This window comes from Doryrhamphus excisus, linkage group LG11, assembly GCF_037039965.1.
Source record: "Doryrhamphus excisus strain RoL-2023G ecotype Guam linkage group LG11, RoL_Dexc_Guam_v1.1, whole genome shotgun sequence".
Taxonomy (NCBI): Eukaryota; Metazoa; Chordata; class Actinopteri; order Syngnathiformes; family Syngnathidae; genus Doryrhamphus; species Doryrhamphus excisus.
This window is the reverse complement of record NC_136367.1, coordinates 17,555,510-17,577,135: the sequence shown is the minus strand read 5'-3', so window position 1 is coordinate 17,577,135 and position 21,626 is coordinate 17,555,510. Positions and strand designations below refer to the sequence as shown.

The 21,626-nt window shown below is 42.5% G+C and overlaps 1 protein-coding gene across 2 annotated transcripts; it reads right to left on the bottom strand.

Moving 5' to 3' along the window:
- Positions 1-35: 35 nt before the first annotated feature.
- On the bottom strand, positions 36-20,367 carry cacna2d2b (calcium channel, voltage-dependent, alpha 2/delta subunit 2b). Of its 2 annotated transcripts, XM_058046707.2 has the most exons (38): positions 20,022-20,367; positions 14,525-14,606; positions 12,114-12,230; positions 11,952-12,011; positions 10,912-10,956; positions 10,049-10,184; positions 9,840-9,971; positions 9,564-9,621; positions 9,444-9,494; positions 9,061-9,160; positions 8,801-8,962; positions 8,384-8,494; positions 8,224-8,302; positions 8,096-8,145; positions 7,852-7,941; positions 7,672-7,737; positions 7,507-7,581; positions 7,354-7,428; positions 7,205-7,276; positions 6,664-6,735; positions 6,525-6,586; positions 5,789-5,865; positions 5,659-5,719; positions 5,490-5,587; positions 5,330-5,420; positions 5,142-5,204; positions 4,969-5,072; positions 3,844-3,942; positions 3,688-3,779; positions 3,569-3,616; positions 3,426-3,497; positions 3,198-3,350; positions 2,228-2,280; positions 2,053-2,108; positions 1,717-1,840; positions 1,519-1,628; positions 1,332-1,414; positions 36-489 (listed from the first exon to the last, which is right to left on the bottom strand). In XM_058046707.2, exons 1-38 carry the CDS (start codon positions 20,141-20,143, stop codon positions 394-396), a joined length of 3,297 nt encoding a protein of 1,098 aa, XP_057902690.2. In that variant the 5' UTR covers positions 20,144-20,367; the 3' UTR covers positions 36-393. The 2 variants fall into 2 exon arrangements, with proteins under 2 accessions (XP_057902690.2, XP_078651032.1); XM_078794906.1 differs by having other exon boundaries at positions 7,507-7,737.
- Between the last annotated feature and the right edge of the window lie 1,259 nt (positions 20,368-21,626).

The following is a 21,626-nucleotide window of genomic DNA, read 5'->3' as shown; positions in this document are numbered from 1 at the left end:
AGTACGGAAATGTTTATTACATCATTTTCACCCAGTCATCCCTTTTTGTGTGTTGGCAGTAATTATTTTCTTTCAATGCTTTGGCGCCCCCAAGTGGCTGTAAACAGATGTGAGCATGCATGAGAGCATCCACAGTGAAAGAATGAAATGACTGAAGGCTGAATCAATAACACGTTCACGCTGTGACACGGTCAACTGGCAATCACAGCATGAATAATCAATATCTTGTCTATTTTTTTTCCCCCCATCATGGAACCATCAACTCTGCTCTTGGAAGCCAACATGATATCCAAAACGTGAGGAAAAGGTTCATACCTTCCCTCCAAAGTCAAACGCACCGTGGTGTTGTTTCGCTTCGTGTGCCTGACCTTCGCTGGCGATTGGCAGCACATGTCAAAGGTGAATGAAAGGCAGAATGATCTGAAGGACAAGAAGGACCACCAAGGAAGGCTGCACCACATGAGCCCCCCCACACTCGGAAGTATTCTCCTGCAAAGAGAACAGGACAAGTTTCACATCAAGTATTTGTATCAGTTTTGCTTGCAGATGACCAATCACAAAATGTATTCATTCATTTTCATTCATTTTCATTCATTTTCATTCATTTTCATTCATTTTCTTTCATTTTCATTCATTTTCTTTCATTTTCATTCATTTTCATTCATTTTCATTCATTTTCACGAAGGTCGCGGGGGTGCTGGAGCCTATCCCAGCTGTCTTCGGGCAAGAGGCGGGGTACACCCTGGACTGGTGGCCAGCCAATCACAGGGCACATATAGACAAACAACCATTCACACTCACATTCATACCTATGGACAATTTGGAGTCGCTAATTAACCTAGCATGTTTTTGGAATGTGGGAGGAAACCGGAGTACCCGGAAGAAAACCCACACGTGCACGAGGAGAACATGCAAACTCCACACAGAGATGGCCCGATTTGGAATTGAACTCGGGTCTCCTAGCTGTGAGGCCTGCGTGCTAACCACTCGCCCACCGTGCAGCCCAATCACAAAATCACATCCAACATTCCCATCCATCTATTTTCTACGCCGCTTATCCTCACTAGGTTCACACAGGTATGCTGGAGCCTATCCCAGCTGTCTTCGGGCGAGAGGCGGGGTACACCCTGGACTGGTGGCCAGCCAATCACAGGGCACATATAGACAAACAACCATTCACACTCACATTCATACCTATGGACCATTTGGAGATGCCAATTAACCTAGCATGTTTTTGGAATGTGGAACCAACTCAAAAAAAAAAAAAACTTGACACTGCCACAAACATCTTGTGCAAGTGTGTGTGTGTGTGTGTGTGTGTGTGTACTCACTAAGGCACTGTAGTCAAGGCAGGTTGTCGGGCCTCTCCGATATCGTGCATTGCTCAGTACCTTACAAGGATTCTCCTCCTGGACTGAGTGTTCTTAGTTGAGGGGCGTCGCAGCAACTTTTAGTGCTTCCCAAGATGGATGAAAAATGCGTGTGTGTGTGTGTGTGTGTGTGTCTGAGAAAGGATACACTCGGTCCTGACTTGGCTCAGTCTCTCTATCTCACAGGAGCTGCAAGGAAGCGTCTCAGCGACCACAAAGAGGAGGTTGGTGTTTTCTATCCGCTTGGCATGGAAAAGCCTGAGGAAGCCAGAGCAGATAAACATCATGTGATGCACGGACGTGCACGTGTGACGCATTATGAATGTACCGCATGCTACACACACACCGTGAGCAGTTGCCACAGTCCTGCAGCACGTTGTAAGAGTTGGTGGTGTTTGTGAAGAAGAACTGGCTTTGGATGGTCACGCAGCTGCTGCTCTTCATCTCAAAGCCTTCTGCTAGGATATCATCTGGAAAGGAGGACACGGCTTCACACTTTGTGTAATGCGGAGGAGGGGAACGCACATCTTTTGTCCACATAAAAGCATATTTCCACCTCCGCTTCTTGGATTGGATCTCATTAGATTGTGCAGGCACACATATAAACAGCAGAGGTGTGTTTTTTTTGAAAAAAGCATTAGAATAAAGAAGATAACTGACTGATGCACTTAGACGAACCCACCTTGCTGGAGCCAGCTGCTGTGTGCAAGTCCATACAGGAGCTGCTGCACCAAAGACCTGAAGAAGAGATCAAATTCACTCCTCATCAAAATGTTAAGTCCAGTTCTTAAATGTGAAGAATATCCATGTGGCAGTGTTGGATCTTAAGGAGGTTCTAAGCAGAGCAAAAGTCTCACCAGGCCACCGTGGAGGTCCACCAGGCCAAGTTGAGCATGTCGGCGATGGATGGCTGCAGAAAGAGAAGACTACTGAACTTAATCATGTCACCTAATTAGACATAGACATAGACTTTCTTTATTGTTATTGCGCAATAACACAGCAGTAAAATTGCCAACGAAATGTCGTTGCCTGGCTCCCATGTAATAATAAATAATAAATAATAAATAATAAATAATAAATAATAAATAATAAATAATAAATAATAAATAATAAATAATAAATAATAAATAATAAATAATAAATAATAAATAATAAATAATAAATAATAAATAATAAATAATAAATTCATTTTCTACCGCTTTTCCCTCACGAGGGTCGGGGAGTGCTGGAGCCTATCCCAGCTGTCTTTGGGCGAGAGGCGGGGTACATCCTGGACTGGTGGCCAGCCAATCACAGGGCAACAAATAATAAATAATAAATAATAAACAATAAACAATAAACAATAAATAATAAATAATAAATAATAAATAATAAATAATAAATAATAAATAATAAATAATAAATAATAAATAATAAATAATAAATAATAAATAATAAATAATAAATAATAAATAATAAATAATAAATAATAAATAATAAATAATAATGTAAAGAATAAATAGATTACATCAAATATGAACAATGTACAGCGTAAACAGTAATTTGTATAAATAATTTTGAATAAATAACAATCATTTAAAGTTTTGGTTGTGCGTGTGGCCAGGTAGAGGGGCTTATTTGGCACTGAGCAGTCTGATGGCCAGGAGGAAGTAGCTGTTTCTAAATTCAATTCAAGTAGTGATGAGTAGCTGGAAAGTTGGCCCCACACAGCAGAGAAAGGACAGGGACATCTGACAGGAACACATAGAATATGTCTATGACACTATATGACTAAATGGTCTCACTCCGTTCCTTATGAACGAACATAAGCGATACAGAAGCTCTGACCACAAAGAAGCGTCTTGGCGCCGCCCCCGTGTGGCTGCTGCTGATTGGCTCACACGCCGACTGGTAGTGGAAAGTCTGACGTCGGTTGAAGATGGAGTTGTTGTACAAGGCGTGCATCAAGTACGGGTCCACGTCTCCAAAAAACAGGCCAATCTGTGAAGAAGTTGGAAACGGCGCCACACGGTGGTTGAGTGTACAAGTCATCACCGCGGAGTGAACGTTACCAACCTTTCTCCAGTGATCTCTTTGATTGGACATAACCAGGAAGCCACCGTCATCAACCAGGTAGCAGAGGAGGTCCTAAACACAACAAAGACGTGCGTGTGATTTTATTCTTTCATGACAATTTCATTGTGGGAACTGAAACTTACGTCAGTGTTGACCTCACAATCCATCTCACAACTCCTGGATGGTCCACACTGGTAATCAAACATGACATATGACAAAAATATCTCCTTTTTTTATTAAGTCGGTGTCGTTTAACTTATACCTTATGTGAGCCCTGTCGATTGTCTGACACGTTGCTGGCCAGGATCTTAAACTTGTCCACCCACGCTTCCAAATCCAGCTTCACTCCCACCACTAAAGGACACGTCACATTCATGCATGCAATCACAGGATTTGGGAAAAAAGCTTGTCTCCTTACCTGCAGGTTTGAGAAGTTTTCCTCCGAGATTAACCTCCACGGCTGAACTCACCAGGATTCCAACTGTGCCATTTTCTGGTCCTAACAGGTCATCCAAAGCTGCACACCCACAATCTCCCATTAAAAAAAGGAGTCATACTTCGTACCTCGGAAGGCACATTTAAACACGAATCTTACAGGGTCAGAGCACTGCCATTAAAGGAAAAGTGCACTTTTTTTTGTCCATCATCCAAAATCCTTCTGTGAGACGTTCTCTTTTCTGTAACTTCTATTCAAAGAGCTCCAAAAAAGCTCCTACAAGGTCCACATTCACATTCACATTCATACAATTTGGAGTCGGCAATTAACCTAGCATGTTTTTAGAATGTGGGAAAAAAAAACAGAGTACCCGGAGAAAACCCACGCATGCACGAGGAGAACATGCAAACTCCACACAGAGATGGCCGAGGGGGGAATTGAACTCGGGTCTTCTAGCTGTGAGGCCTGTGTGCTAACCACTTCACCACCGTGCAGCCTATATCGATGATAACATGTCATATATTTGTGGTATTTTGGAAATGTCCTTCCTGGGTGCATCGATTTCACATAGCAACATACATAGACCTAGCCAAAACAAAAAGACTGCTCAAGCTAGTTGCTAGCCTGCTAGTAGCTAGCCACTGTGGTGTGGCGAGGTGTCACTATGCCAATATCGTAGTTCGAGGGCGTAACAATGGTAATAATAATAATAACTAGATGATACAATGTCAGTAGACATTGCGTGTGAATGCTGGAAAGCGGAAGTGAAAAATTTTAGAATGAACATAGGAAGCTTGACTGAAATGCTGTGGAAATATGCTAAAAGTCGAACGACAGTGGGAGTAGTTTTAGCTTGGTAGCACACTTTGAACATTTTGATGGTGGTGATATTATTAATGTGTGAATAGTTAAAGCCTTGTTGGCTTTTTGGAGTTTTTTTCAGAAGGCTTTCTAGGCAGCCTCTTTTTTTACCTGTTTTTATATCTTTAGAACACCCAAAAAAGACAAAGACGTGTGTTCATGTCTCACATAAGGACCGTAGATGATGACCAAAATAAATTCTTATTGCCGTGAAAGACGTCTTTGTTAAATGGTGAAGGTTCTCACATGATCTCGGTGGCGCTCTGAACATGTAGCCTTTGTTGTCCAGGCTGCGTCGGTAGTAGTTTGAATTGAAGGGCTCAGGGTCCTCATCCCACAACTCTGCAGCTCTTCACACAAAGGAAACGATTTCAGGTGTGTGAGAGGATTTTTATATTTCCACATTTGCTTTAACTCACAGATTGGGGAAGACTCGCGTGATACCTCCGTCAGTGGACGCAAACACCGCCAGGAAGCCGTACCTGAAAGAGCAGCTCATCAATCAGTCATGGAGTCTCCAGACCACCAAAATCATCCAGTTCATTTTCATTTAGAGTCTCGTTTTTAATCTGGCGAGATCTTGTTTGTTTGGAGCGCAGCCACTCACGAATTAAGATCCTTGTTCTTCCACACGCGTGAGGCCAGCTGTCCAATAATCCGAGAATCAAAAATCAGGTTATGGATGAGCGCTTGGTCGCCTGGAGTGGAAATAAGAAAGATGCAGGTTTTAACAGTGATGGATGTTCCTGCTGACAAGTACGACGTACACTCATCCGATTCAGGCGAAATCTCCAACATGAGCGAGAGGAAGTTCTGCAAAAACTGTGTGTTGTTGTCGGAAAGTTGCAGACGCTTGCAGTATTCCCTGCACGCGGGACAGAATACGTTAGCATCTTTGATGTGGGAATACAGCAAAAAGAGATGGAAAAAGGTCACCTTGGAGCCAGAAAGACATGGCCCGAGGATTCGAACGAGCTGGGCAGCAAAGACTGCATGTCTGCACCACAAAAACAACATTAATTTTGCATCTTTATTGCTTTAGCACGTGTTGCCTTCGGGTACTCACACTGGAGTTGTAGCATCACGTCACTGAGGTCTGCCTGGATGTAGTACTCGTTGTACGGTGGTAATACCAGTCCCAGACTGCAGGTGGCCATATGGAGAGGAACAGGTACATGTTTCATTCTGCTGTTTTCAGATTGCCCTCGCTCATAAACCCTTTATGACGCTATTAATGCAGAATAAGAAGAATAAGAATAATAAGATGCTACAAGAGGGATCTTTTTCACTAAAATCGGTAGTAGTATACAGCCATGCCCGCGGAGAGATGCGGTAGCATGGGTATCAGACTCCTGGATGGATATGACAAGACCGCATATGACAAGACTAGCAGTCCATCTCTCAAACAAGGTGAGAGCCCAGGATCCTGGATCTGCTGTCAAAGACAACTTGCAGGGTAGCTGGTCTTGGGTCCTGCTTTGCCTCGTGGCGTGGGTGACTATGGTAGCAACAACAAAAGAAGGAGAGAAAGCGGCGGCATGTGTTGTGAGGGAATGGTGGAGCTGTTCCAACCCTTGAAGAGGACGACTTTAGTGGTTTTAATTCCCAGAAGGAGAAGGAGGACAGTGATGAAAGACTGTTCTGGGAGGCTACTGTTTAGTCAACATATTATATGCACTGTTTGGGAAAAATTCTGTGCACTAAAACGCATTGTAGACTCAACCTAGCATAGCCACACATAGATTGCAGTCCTGTGGAAAATGCTGCATTCACATAGAAAAACATATGATAAAGATGCTCACCTGTAATCAGTACCATTGATAGGAGTCCAGGTGTAGCCTCTGTGTACCTCATCAATGTATTGCTGCAATACAAAATGATATTTCAAGACATTCATACAGTACAACATTGGGTCTGGTTTACAAGTCATATTGGACTTGCCTCATCAACTGATTTGATGGGAGTTTTGACCTGCATGTCACCCGGACGCCCATCAATCATCTGCCGACGGATCTGCAGCATGTGAAGGCAAAGAAACTTTTAGCTCGCTAGCAGGCTTGGGCCAGCATGACATTGTTGTAATTCATTCATTCATTCATTGTCGCCAGCCAATCACAGGGCACATATAGACAAACAACCATTCACACTCACATTCATACCTATGGACAATTTGGAGTCGCCAATTAACCTAGCATTTTTTTGGAATGTGGGCGGAAACCGGAGTACCCGGAGAAAACCCACGCATGCACGGGGAGAACATGCAAACTCCACACAGGAATTCAAAAATACAAATATTTACTAGTTGTCAGTGGTATGAATGTGAGTGAATGATAAGTGCCCTGTGATTGGCTGGCGACCAGTCCAGGGCGTACCCGGCCTAAGTACCCAGCCCAAGCCTACTTGCTAGTATCAGTTGCAGTCATCATGAAGTCATCTTGCTGGTTGCAAGAACCTGAAGTCAAACTGCTTTTCATGTGCTCACCTCCTCTTTATTGCTGTCCTCCACTTCTGCATCCAGGAAGTCCAGTGTGACGGGTTCTGGAAGGTTCACCAGCTGAGTGGGAAAAAAAAAGCTGCGTATAAAACAGCGCAGCCTTACTCACTTCCAATAAAAGCACATTTCTACGTCACCTTGGGTTGCAGATTGGGGTGCAGCAGGAGATATCCGTTTGGGTCAATAGCAAATATGTAACCATTGGCACCGAGCTGATGAGGAGAGAAGGAAGTCACATGTCCCACTCAATGGGAAAAGTCCAAAGTATTTTTCAAATGAAATGGCCGTACTGTGTATCTTGGTGTGAGGCGCTTTATCTCATCCAGATGCACGTCCACACCCATGACGCCTAAAATCAGCTGATTCTGGAATGACAAGGAATTCAATAGTGACTTGATTTGTGTTTTGTGATTGCTTGCATGTCCTTGCCAAAAAGCGTCATGCCACATGTTTACCTGCAGGTTTCCATCCATGGTGAGATTAAACACAGGCAAAGTCCCGGTTACCACCATCCCGAGACCCTGCACACACCAAAAAACCCACAAATCATGAATCATTTGAAGTATACGATGCAATCACTAGTTAGTATCGCACTAGATTAACATGGGGGTGCTATATTGGTCACGCAGCCTCACCAAAGCATCCTGATACACATTGGTCCACTGGACCTGCTTGGCCTCTCCGCCTGCCAGCACCATGGGGCGTCCCAGTACGTCCAGGTATTCCTAACACAACACAAAACACGTGAACATGGCGGTCCGCAGCTTGGAAAACAATGTTGATGTTAGAGCCCTGTGTGTACGTATGGCTGCTACAATGCAGAAGGGGGAGCAGGAGGAGGAGGACTCAGCTGTGTGGAGAGGCAAGAGATGAACCCACCTGGGTGTTAATCCTTATGGCGCAGATGGAGCGGATCTCAAAATAGTAACCTAATGAGAGAGAGAGAGAGAGAGAGAGAGAGAGGGGTAGGTTTTGTAAAACGTCTTTCTGGCTCCATTGTGGCTTACCTTTATTTGTGCACGCAATCCACTGCAAGGGTGTGACATCATAGTTGTGCTGGCCCACAGAGAAGGTGAACACCCGAACCTTTACGGGAATAAACACAGGCGCCGTCACTGGTACGATGCGGCGGTCCTACAAACAGTAGAGCGACTGAGAAACACCGACCGTTTTGTTGGGCCAGTTGTACTGCATGAAGACGTCCTGGGCGCGGTCCTCGCCTCCATCGGTGAAAAGCATGATGATTTTATTGCAGTTGGCACGCGGCACGTTTGTTTTCTACAAGGGAAACAACAGAGGAGCTGCTTTACGGCAAAAACAGACAGAAGGGTAGATTGTGACTCTGATTCCATCTCTTTTCCTATTATTTATTTGTTCCTATTCCTATTATTTATTTGTGCTGAATATCTATGGGGGTGTCCGGAATCACATTGTTAGTCTGGTTCTCGTGGACGCAACCTCACGCGGTTGTCCCGTGACAAAACCGTGATAGAAGTTCCAGGGATGACTGTACCGATTATGCAACATCCCTCCATCCACAGACAATGCACCATGTGATGGTGTGTGTGTGTGTGTGTGACTTGCATTTAACAGCTGATTGAAGGCGAAATGAAAGCCAGACTTGTAGTCAGTGGTGCCTTTGGCCTGCATCTGCTGCACCGCTTCCTTGAAGATCTTCTTGTTGCGCACGTTGGCCTGCACCAGATGTTTGAAGCATGGAACCACCGCCTCTGCCTTCTCGTTGAACTGAAACACGACACACACACATCAACAAAATGCATAAGGAATGCAAATGCATAATGTGACGATGATGATGATGATGATGGTGATGACCACACACAGACCCGAGCTACGTTGACGTAGTCATCATCAGACAACGTGTCCAGCATCTCCACCACTGACGCTTTGATGAGCTTCAGTGTCAGGCCGCTGACGCTACCGCTCCTGATGAAGGAAGCACACAATGCTCATCAACGCATTCAAACACACTTGGTCTGCCAGAGAGTAAGAAGATGTAGCAAGAGGGATCTTAGTGACTTTTTTTGCCGTAATGTATTTAAGGGACGTCTGACAAGAAAGCATGCATCGCTGTTCTCAACAAGCAGCGGGTGCCGTCGTGGGCCACTCCGCTATCTAATGCTAATTTGAAGCTCATGGTGACCAAGAATACTAATCATCTAGCACCGATCATGACTGTATGGGTGCAAAGTGACATCAAATCACGTACACATCAACAAGAATGACCATGTCTTTGGGAGAAGAAGCGCCCTGGATGTACCTGTGAGAGAAAGAAGAGAGCGTACATTATTTCATCAACAGATGTAAACGTGAAACGTGGAAGGCATACCAGGGTCTCCTCCTGACATCATACAGGTCGATTTTATCAGGGGCTTTCCACGGAGTGGCTGCAAATAAAAACACAACTCTCTAGTGACATCATAGTAACAAATACAGGCCTCCCTCCTTCAAGGGGGTCATTGGTCCCAGACATGAAGTGCAACAGTTTAACAGTGTGGACAGCGTGCTTCCTGCAGTGGCTTTAGACGGCTTTACACGCTTATCACCTAATATAGCAGACGTAATAAAAAATAAATCAGCGAGGAGTGTATAAAAAGAAACCTACCAGGGTAGTAGCGCGTCACCCCGGTGGCACTCCCAAAAGCTTGCCACAGTAGTGACGGATCTTCCCGACTGTTCTCCATGAAGACTTTCTCCAGAGCTTGAGTCCAGTTGAGCTCGTTGAGAATGACTGGCGCTGATGGGCATCACACACTTTAAGAACTACGGCGGCATTAAAGGACAAATAAGACCCGAGAAGGGAATGCGACTTACCTCCTTTGTAAATGTCCGTGGGAATCTGAACAGCCGTGTAGGAATAGTTGACATTGTTTTTGAAATTGGGGTCGTACACAAACTCCAGCTTGATGTGGGAAGGATTTTCCACTTCGCTTTCTCCATCCATGGAATACTGTGGCCATTTAGGAAAAAGACATAGCATGAATCTAAGTATTCTCCAAATAAAAGTACAGTAAACCTCGGATATATCGGATTCAATTGTTCCCACTGGTTTTGTCCGATATAAGCGAAATCCGTTATATGCGTATTCCGGAAAATGTCCGTTTTACGCATATATTGGATTTATATCCGGTATATGCGTAAATCGGATTTTATCCGTTATAAAAAGGCACTTCCTTGACTATGTTTCCAATGTACCTGGACGCTCAGGCAACGCTGCAAACGCTGCAAATGATGTCGTATAGCGGCCTGTCACGATTCGGCGAATTGGAGCGTCACGATGCGGCCATCCGATATATGCGAGGGAAATTTAATGGAAATGCATTGGAACGGGACTGGAGATTTTGTCCGAAATAGGCGAAATCCGTTATAAAAAATCTGATATATGCAATGAATTTTTATTGTAAATGCATTACAGAAAAATTGGTTCTTTTTTATTTGTCCGTTGTGAGCAAATTTCCGATATATCCGAGGTTTACTGTATGACAAAAAATTCATTTCCGATATGTTGACTTAATAAATAAAGATGGCTGCCAAAGCCAAAATATGAGAAACAGCTCTCAGGAGGACAGTGTCAATAAAAACTGAGCATTATTATCTTGAATGTTTTTGTCCTGGAGCTTTTTATGGGTACCTAATGAAGTGTCTGGTGAATCTTGCTTGAACAGTCAGTGACTCACATAATCCAGCTCTGCCTTGGAGTCGTAGTAAGCCATGTCCAGCTCCTGGGGAACACACACCAACACACCACCTCAGCTTCCAATACACAAACCCCACATTGATCCTTCATCAGTGTTCCAACATTGAAACAAACAATGTCTTTTCAATCAGCAAGAGTAATCAGACTTGGGTAGAGCAATGCCATCTGTCGGTGTCAATCGCTGAGCCCTAGCGTACTTTAGAATAAGCTTGGCGCATCTTCTCAGAGGCTGCTATGTTTCTATTTTTGGATTCCATTTGATCTAGAAATGTAGTTCTAAGCCTTTCAGCAGCATCTGAAATATCTGAAACTGTCAGTCAACTGGGAAAGATATGTGTACTGATTCTGTAAAAATAATTTATTTAGTTTCATCCCTTTGTGCGTGTCAAGAATGATATGGTACGGATAACTGCTTTTTTATATCCATCCATCTTCTTCCGCTTATCCAAGGTTAGAGCGGCAGGGGCAACAGCCTAAGCAGGGAAGCCCAGATAGTCCTGGGTTTTCCTCCAGGACTGGACACCTCCTCAGGGAGGCATCCAGACCAGATGCCCGAGCCACCTCATCTGGCTCCTCTCAAATCGAAGGAGCACCACGTCTATGCCGAGTTTCTCCTGGATGATTGTGCTTCTCACTTTATCTCTTAGCTTAGCCACCCTAGGGAGAAAGCCCGCCATCTTGTCCGTTTGGTCACTACCCAAAGTTCACGACCATAGGTGGAGGTAGGAAGGTAGATCCAACAGGCTGATGCAGAGTCGGGATCAGTGCAGACGCTGCACCAATCCACCTGTCCATCTCAACAGGGCTTTGAATACTTGCTGTTGGCAACACTGATCCCTCCTGCTACGTCTTCTTATTCTCTGGCACACTAGAGGTCTATTATTGAATAATTTTCCTGACTAGGGTTTTAGTTTTTTGGGTGATTTTAGGCCCAATGTGTTGAGAATCTTCATCAAATAAAAAAATATGCAAGATAAACTGTTCATAAGTGCGGTGAAGGTAAAGACACAAGGAAGTTACCTTGATGCCATCTTGCCAGGGATGCTCTTGTTGAAGCCGCTCTGCCTCTCTGGCTAACCTCTGAGAAAACATTGACATTATTGGAGGAAATCAAACGTGTCCCCATCTTTGAGGGACAAGCAAGCATGTTATTCAAAACACAAATCGTCTCTGGCGACTTACTTCAAGAGCTTTGCGCTTCTTCGCCAGAAGTTTCTCGATGTCTGACGCCACCTTCTCCACGATCCTCCGAGGTTGATTCTTCACCAGGCTAAAGCGTCTTCTTTCTTCGTTGTAGATCTGGAAAAGCAGAGAATGCATACATTACCAAGTCTCAACCGCAATAACAAAGCTTGGGAACGTTCTGCACCGAGTCTTTTTATGTTGCAATCCATGGGACACAGGAGACCAGTCGCTACTTCTCATGCCGTCTCTTCACACACGTTCCTTCAGGCCATCGTCACAGGGGGATTCCATCATTGCCTAATAATATGTGAATGTTGAGGATATATAGTATACGCTCTCTATTTATTTTGAAGGCAAAAGTGGCAGTTTAAAGAAATTCTAAGCATGTGTCCCTTGAGCATGTTGAACACCAAATGGGGTAACAATCCTTACTCCACTTTTAAGAGAAGAGGACGCAAACAGCTTTGAAGTACAACCAGTCCACTTGTGTTTTGTGGGCTTGGAGAAGGCAACCTGTGGGGAATACTTGAGGAGTATGGGGTACCAGACCATCTAATTGAGGCTGTTCGTTCCCAGTGAGGGTTGGACTCCTCTAGGGCCACCCATTTTTCTTCACTCCATGTTCCATGTTCCAGGATGTTGCAAGGATCCGGTTTATTGTTAGCTGCAGGATTTGCAGATGATGTAGTCCTGTTGGCTTCATCGGGTGTTGATCTTCAACTCTCGTTTTTTTTCAGGTTGCAAGACCAATTCATGTACTTTGTACGTCTTGATGCATCATCTGTACGTTCTTTTGTATGTTTTGCTGGTACCAGGTTTGGGGAAAATGATCATCTTTATCGTATGTGGCAATTGTGGACTCCTATGGTGTTGTGTGCCCGACGTGCGATTTGGGGAACGCCAAAAAAATCGTACGTCCGGTTGTGAGTCAGACCTTCTGGAACAAATTAATGATGCTAACCACGGCTCCTTCCTCATGGGCATACAGCCACCTCTGTGTAAAGAAGGCTTCGCTACACATGCTAAAATAAAAGTCCGTCAGTCAGTATGTTTGATCATGTTGTTTTTCTTCAGTGAATGAACTGACATAGCATAATGTTGCTGTTAACTTTGGGCTATTTGTATTGAGTTGTGGACTGCACAACCATAACCTGCATTGAAAGCTTTCTAGATCTTCCAGAATCTGCACCTATTCCTGCTTTAATGGTCTGTTTATTTATTATTATATTATTATTACGCCGCTGTGATTGGCCACATTCTGTGCTAACACGGTGAAATCTTCACAGTGCAGCAGAGCGGGGGAGGGCAGGTCGACAGCTTGTATTGGGGCACGCCCATATAAGGTAGCGTTAGAAAAAAACTCTCTTAAAACGATGGAGGAATGGAGCATAGAGGAATGAATGAACAAGTGCATCTCCCAAGCAGGCATCAGTGCATTAGTAGCTGGCCATCTGCTCAGCTGCGACTCTAACCGAGCGGACATGTGCCCACGCTCCGCACATCTTCCAACAAGAGCACGCCTCCCTCGCTCGCTCTGCCCCGCTCACATGATCTCTGCTCCACTTCGCCGGAGACGACAGCCTCTTTCAGCCCCAATGACACCAAGTCTGAATCTTAAAGTACCCGGAGAAAACCCAGAGAACATGCAAACTTCACACAGAGATGGCTGAGGATGGAATTGAATCCAGGTCTCCTAGCTGTGAGGTCTGCGCGCTAACCACTCGACCGCCGTGCAGCCACCATAAAAATCAGTTCAAGCAAATTAGCACATTCCGATATTAATGAGAAAACCAAAGAAAAACAAGACTTAAAGGTGCAGACTTAAAGGGGAGCTGCATTCAAAACATGAACACATATGTCGTTCCCTTTTCTGTGCATTCTAGCACAAGTAAAACGAGTTAATATGAACTAGATAACAACGCACATCATGAGAAATACCTCACAAAAAACTTTTTTTTAAAAACGCCTGCAGTGAAAGTGGCAAACAGGGAGCAGAGAAGGCGTGAGAGGGTTTAATCTTAACCAATCATATGATCGCTTTTCATTGCCTTTAAATGTGAAGGGCACACTGGACTGCGCATCAGAAGCCACAGCCTCTGTTCCTGACAGAAAATTGTCACTGCGCCAAGCTGAAAGTGTGGAAACCTCCCCCGGTGCGCCGCCGCCACGCCCACATCGGCTTAGCCAGTCTACCAAATTGGCAAAATTGGAACAAATTACCACCGCGTGGTGTGCTCCACACTCCGCCACCATACGCTGCGCCCAATGACAGCATTGTAAGATATCATATTAACTAATTTTCTCGTGTTATAATGCACAAAAAAGGGAAATAAATAGTGCAGTTCTCCTTTTAATGCAACTGAATATTAAAAAACAAAAGACAGCAATAGAGAGAGTGGGATGCTCACCCCTTTCAGCTGCTGAGCTCCACTGATGTGCTGAAAGACTCTGTCAATCTCCTGCTCGATGCGCCTCGCCCAGTGCATTATCCTGCAGATAAACATCACAGCCTGAGTGCGACGCTTATTTTGTGTGTGTGTGAGAGAACATCATGCACTAACACAATTGTTCACAATTACAGTATCCAGTATTTAAATGTAGTATTACTGATCACACACAAAAAGTGCTGCTGATGTGGACAAGCAGCTGAGGTAGTCCACTTCTTCGAGGGCCCTGCTTTGACTGAGCATCATCCCAATGGAATGTACTCAATATACTGTATATTTGTGTCATATGTTGCCCACTCCACATACATTGCAGTCAGATCAGGTGATGTTGTTGATTGTTGCCAGCTTGTAAAAACCTTTGAGACTTGACTTGACTTCGTTCATGAACAAAGGCCACTTGATTATGAACTGGTTTAAGTAGGAACTAGTAGTTTGTTTGTCGTTTCTTGAGGAAACGGTCCAAATCTGCTTCCTCATCATGATGCATGTTGAGGTATACCAGATGTTTGTTTATGTTTGTTCATCTCTGCTCACTTTTTACAGTATGCTCCTAAATGCAACTTCAACATCCAAATGCAAATTCATCCCAGTTAGTGATGTTAGCACATTTTTTCTGCACAAAATGTCATTTTTGAAAGAACAGAGTGTGACGATGACACACACACACACACACAAAGATGAGTTTTCTGGTGAGCTGCGAGAGCAGCATCCAGTCTACTGTATGTGAAGATGGACCACCGCCAGCACAATCGCAACAACGTTTACGTAATACATTATTTAACAAATGAGCGGCTCTAAAATTAGAGACTCTTTTCAAAATATCTCTTTGCTTTTAAATGCCAACATCAGAACACGAGGGTGCATAAATAAGTAAAGGGCTTCCAATCATAAAAAGATATTTCATTCAGCAGAACAAAAGAGGTCAGTCAACGTTCCGCTTTTTTCTGTCTGTTTGATTATTTTTAGCGACTAAAACGGAGAAAAGTAGATGCGGCATGACAAGAGGAAACTTCAGAGGCTTCTCACACGCTAGAGATGTCTTTAGTATTCATTTTTGCTAGAATTTTAACACACCTCAAACGCACCTTCTGCCCTTTTCAGCATCTTTTAAATCACATCTCTAAGACGCCCACAGCAACTAAGACAACAGAATCAGAACAAAGCATGCTGCCATGCACACACAGGAGCAGGGACCCACCAAATCCCTCAAGCAAACCGGCCTCTCTTTTTTCTTTTTCTCATGCATCCAAACTTTCAAATACATTTCCAGAAGTCCCTCCAGGCGTAGAAAATGAAATATGCATAAAGTCAAGCTCTAATGGAATCTCCCAGCATATGTACCGGCATGTAGCTAGCTAAGCCGTTGTTTCGTCTCATATACTTACAAGACTTATCTCATATATATTGCATTTTGACATGAGTACAATAGCTAAATGCTAACAGTTGTCATGCTAGTGCCTAGTAAGCTAGCACAAAGTACCCAAAGTGCCAAAGCATTCTATAGTGTTCCTACATTGTGCTATGTACAGTATATATTTCCATTTTGGCACAATGCTAACATCATAACAGTTAGCATACCAGCAAGAAAGTGCTGAGGAAGTCCTATATTGTCCCTATATCATGTCATGTACTGTATATATTTGCATTTTCACATGAGTAAAATAACTAAAATGTGAACAGTTTTCTTGGTAGAAATTAGCAAGATAGCACTAATTACCAAAAGTGCTAAGATGGTTCTATATTGTCCCTCCATCGTGTCATGACACAAGTACAATGGCTAAAATGCTAACATACTAACAGTTAGCATGCTAGCACCTAGCAAGATAGCAACTAATGCTGAAGGTGCCAAAGCAGTTCTATAGCTTCCCTACATCGTGTCATGTATATATTTGCATTTTGACACAAGTCCAATACGTAAAATGCTACCATGCTAACAGTTGTCATGCTAGCACCTAGCAAGCTATCACTAAATACCGAAAGTGCTTAGATGGTTCTATATGGTCCTTGCATCGTGTCATGACACAAGTACAATGGCTAAAATGCTAGCATATTAACAGTTAGCATGCTAGCACCTAGCAAGATAGCAACTAATGCTGAAGGTGCCAAAGCAGTTCTATAGCTTCCCTACATCGTGTCATGTATATATTTCCATTTTGACACGAGTCCAATACCTAAAATGCTACCATGCTAACAGTTGTCATGCTAGCACCTAGCAAGCTAGCACTAAGTACCGAAAGTGGCAAAGGAGTTGTGTAGTGCTGAAAGGCCAGGAACAACAAGGTATGTTCACAAACACTCCCATTATGATGTGTTTATGGGTCAGAGTGAACGGGTAGTGCCTAATCTATTTGTGGCGGTCCAAATGTACCTGTGATGGGCCACTGATATAATATGTGAGTGATCAGATAGATATAAAAATATTTTGGATACAAATACACTAAAAGTCTACGACAAAGAGAAGTTGATGTCATGGTGAATGCTTAAGAGAGTAGAGTAGTTACTGTTCAGTGTCGCTGCTTCAGCGTTAATGGGGAGGAACTGATGAAGCGCAAAGTCAGCGGTCGATTGACGGATATTGATGAACTAATCTCTCCCGAATGATTCATTAATTAAGTAAAGCCTTGCTCTGGTGTAACTTGCAATTATCTACTGCTCCGTAACAAAGGTCAATTCCTGTCCATTTCCACTCCAGGTACTGCAACATTTCACCGGGGGTGCCCCACGGGGTTAATTAGTGCACGCTACTGTAGTTTTTTGTGTGTTCTACATGGCCCTGTATGTTATCACTGTCAAGTCAAGCGACAAGTCTGCCAAAGCAGGACTGCTGTTTTTTACCCCCCCCCCCCCCCCCCCCCGAGTCACTGCGGATATACTTCATCATTGTTCCTCACGCTGCACACACGCGTATTTACTAAGCAATGCAAAGTGGTACTAGCTTTCTAAAGCTTTAAAAATGTGCCATCATTTACTTAAAGGGCCTTACTGTGTTGCACACAATATCTTATTCTGTATAACAAACACACCTAAAGCACTCAAAACAAGCTAATACAAGCAAAACTAACCTACACAAACTAAGTTGTGTAGAGATAAGATAAGCTAAGTTACCTGAACGAAGCTAAAATATGCTATGCTAAGATATAACACCACCTAAGATATTTCAATTATAGCCTAAAGTAAGCTAACTACGAGAAGCTAAGAAGATGCAAGCTAAGCTAATGTAAGCTAAACTAAGCTACACAAACAAAGTTGTGTAAAGATGACCTAAGCTACGCTAACCGAACGAAGCAAAAATATGCTATGCTAAGCTATAACACCATCTAACATTTGCTTAGATATCTGGATTATTAGCTAATATAGGCTAAAGTAAGCTAACTACGGGAAGCTAAGAAGATGCAAGCTAAGCTAATGTAAGCTAAACTAAGCTACACAAACAAACTTGTGTAAAGATGACCTAAGCTACGCTAACTGAACAAAGCCAAACTATGATATGCTAAGCTATAACACCATCTAACATATGCTTAGATATCTGGATAATTAGCTAATATAGGCTGAAGTAAGCTAACTACGGGAAGCTAAGAAGATGCAAGCTAAGCTAATATAAGCTAAACTAAGCTACACAAACAAAGTTGTGTAGGGATGACCTAAGCTACGCTAACTGAACGAAGCTAAACTATGATATGCTAAGCTATAACACCACCTAACATATGCTAAGATATCTTAATTATGAGCTAATGTAGGCTAAAGTAAGGCAGCTATTGGAAGGTAAGAAGAGACAAGCTAAGCTAGTATAAGATAAACAAGGGTACTCAAGGACAAAAAATATTTTAAAAAATCAACATTTGGAAAAGTAAGCTGTGAAAAAAAAGTTTGAAATACTATGAGGAAAAATAATGTAATTTTAGTAGCATAGACTTGAAATATACATAAAATATGATATTTTTAAAGTCATAGTATTATGAGAAACAAACAAAAAGTTGTGTTTTAAAAAAATGTGATTGGGAAAAAAGTTTGAAAATGATGGGAATTAAGTCATTGTGTTACTAAAGGACAATATGCAAGAATAAAGAATGAAATAGTTGGACAATTTGGGGAAAAAAACAGCAGAAATTGAAAAAACAATAGGAAAATAAAGGTCAAACTAAATATTAAAAAGAAGAGCAGTAGAGCATATTAGGAGAGCATGAATCCAGACCAGGATGGCGCAGATGTGAACTGGAAAAAGTATAGCGTACGTAGATGTTCCTTATGGGCGTCGAAGAAGGCGGGGGCAGGAGGGGCAGGGGGCTGTGTCAGCTAGATTTCCAAGCACTCAGCACAGAGTTCATCTTCACACGAGGAGGACCAAGCCAGCTGTTGGTGTTAGTGGATCAAATCACCACAGTCCAGCATGAACTTAGCATTTCAACTTTCTTCTTGGAAATTTCAGTCCCGTAAGTCTGACTTTATTTCTATAATATTTATATACTCCTATAGAGCAGCTACATAACATAACCCCCACACATTGCTTTCTAGCCCTTCCGCAATCTGCACCTATTCAGTTGTATTTCTTTGGATTTTGGTCTGTTTTCATGTATTCCACCCACGGCCAGCTTCTTTTTTCCATTTTGGATGCTTTTTATTGTTGTTTTTACTTTTTATGTTAAATTCTATTTTTTTAGAATGTTCATTTTCCAGCTACCTTCGCTGGTTTATAATTTTCTTTTTAAAGTTCATAAAAATTATTTAATTCTGATAATATTTGGACATTATTCTTGTAACATTTCAACTTTTTCCACATCCTAATTTCCTAAAAATAATAAATGTATTTGTTGTGTTTCTCATAGTATTACAATTAAAATAATAACTAATAACAATTTCACATTTTTTCTCATAAATTTTCTCCACATAATTATGCATTTATTCTCATAACATTACAACTTTTTCCACAATCTAATTTTCCAAAAGTTACAACTTTATTTGTAGCTTTGGTAGTAAAATTACTGCTGACTTCCCCCCATTTTTGTTGTTCTTTATTTTATTGTTCAATCATATTTTTGGAATGTGATGCAGGCCAATAAAAAAACATACACACCCCGCAGGCGGCCCCCGGGCTGCACTTTGAACAGCACCTATTTAAACTCTTGGCTGTATTTCGATATCCCATATTTGCTAGTACTTTTTTTTTTACATCCTGTATCCCTTGACCATTAGAAAACAAGCCGGGGGGGCCACACTTTGGACACCCAATAGTTTATAGTAGTAGTACATTTTATCTGAAAGTAATCCCTAAAAATATGTACAGATTGTAGTTTCCTGTTTATTGACGTGTTGTGGTTGTGGTAGTACTACTAAAATGCAGTTTGATTGTGGCTGGGTGCATGTTGACATGAACACATTACATAACATACTAATTATATGCGCGTGCGTGTGCGCGTGTGGTCAATGGAGTTGTTCCGAGGCTCCGGTAGAGTCCACTTACGTGTACTGTTGCGGGAAGGTGAGCCCCTCCGAAGCAGGCCACGCCGCGCCGCCGAGCATCACGATGACCTGCAGAGACAGCAAGCGGACGTCGCTGAAACACTTCCCGCCTATCGCCACCATCTTCCACTCGAACGGACGGACGGACTCAAGGAAGACGCGGGAGAGGCAGAGAGAAGGAGCGGTTCAGTTGGCGGCCGAGTTCATCTCCACCGCGTCGGCAGGCGAGGAGGACAGGGAGAAGGCTTCGGCCGTGAAGGCATCACGATGCTCTAATGCAGCTGCCAAGACACTGCAGCGTCTCTGCTGATCCCAGTTCTCACTTCCAACACCTCCTCTTCCTCCTCCTTTTCCTCACTGGGGGGGTGGGCGGGTCCATCCGCATGTCGATGGCATCGATACTAAAGCAGTGGATACAGAGTCATGAGATTATATTTACATTGCACACAATATTGATACACAAATAATGATAATAATTTCATTCCTTATTTTACCTTTCTTTATTTTAATCCAGGCTCAGGGTGTCCAACTTCCGGCTCAGCTCTCTGTTCACCACGATGGTCCGGTACGGAGACCACAAAACTGTAGACCTCACGCTCCAACCTTCCCTCACTCTTAAACAAGACCCCGAGATACTTGAAGTCCACTTTGGGCAGGACCTCACCATGGCCTCGGATTTGGAGGTGGTGAGTCCAGGGGCGCCACTAGGTTCTGAGCTTAGCCCCCTGGAGATGCACAGGATATGAATGAATGGAGTAGACATTAGGAAATCCAAAAAATAAATAACGAACAAGAACCGGGATATATGTATATATATATATTATATTATTATATTATTATATTATTATATTATTATATTATTATATTATTATATTATTATATTATTATATTATTATATTATTATATTATTATATTATTATATTATTATATTATTATATTATTATATTATTATATTATTATAATAATCATTATTATTTAGCCTATTATTATTACTATCACCATTGTTCTTTTGATTATTACTTAATGACATTACTTAATTGATTATAAATTAATGAGCGGTAATGTGAATATTTATTTTAACTCCTATTCTTGCCTTATTATATAAAATTTGTCAGAGATTTTTTGTAAAAGAAAATTAATAAAAAATATCAAAAATTTTTGTTAAAAAAATCAATAAAAAATATCATTTGTTTGTTAAAAAATCAATAAAAAATATAAATTTTTTGTAAAAAAAAATCAATAAAAAATATCAAATTATTTAGAGGAGGTTTAAGAACATTTTAGGGGGCAGAAGCTCCCCCTAAAATAGGCCTAATGATGCCACTGGGTGGGTCGCATTCCAGAAGTTTGCAAAGCGCCCCAGTAAACGCTGATGGTCAAAGCCCCATGAGGCCATCAGGACCACATCATCTGTGAAAAGCAGAGACCAGTTCCTAAGGCCCACAAACTGGAAATTGTACCCATGAAGATGATGAACAGAATGTGTGACAAAGGGCAGCATTGGCGGAGGCTAACCTTCACCGGAAAAACAAGTTGGACTTACTGCTGGCCATGCCATTCATCCCGGAATACCAGAACACCCCCCCACCGGACACCGGTAATGGAA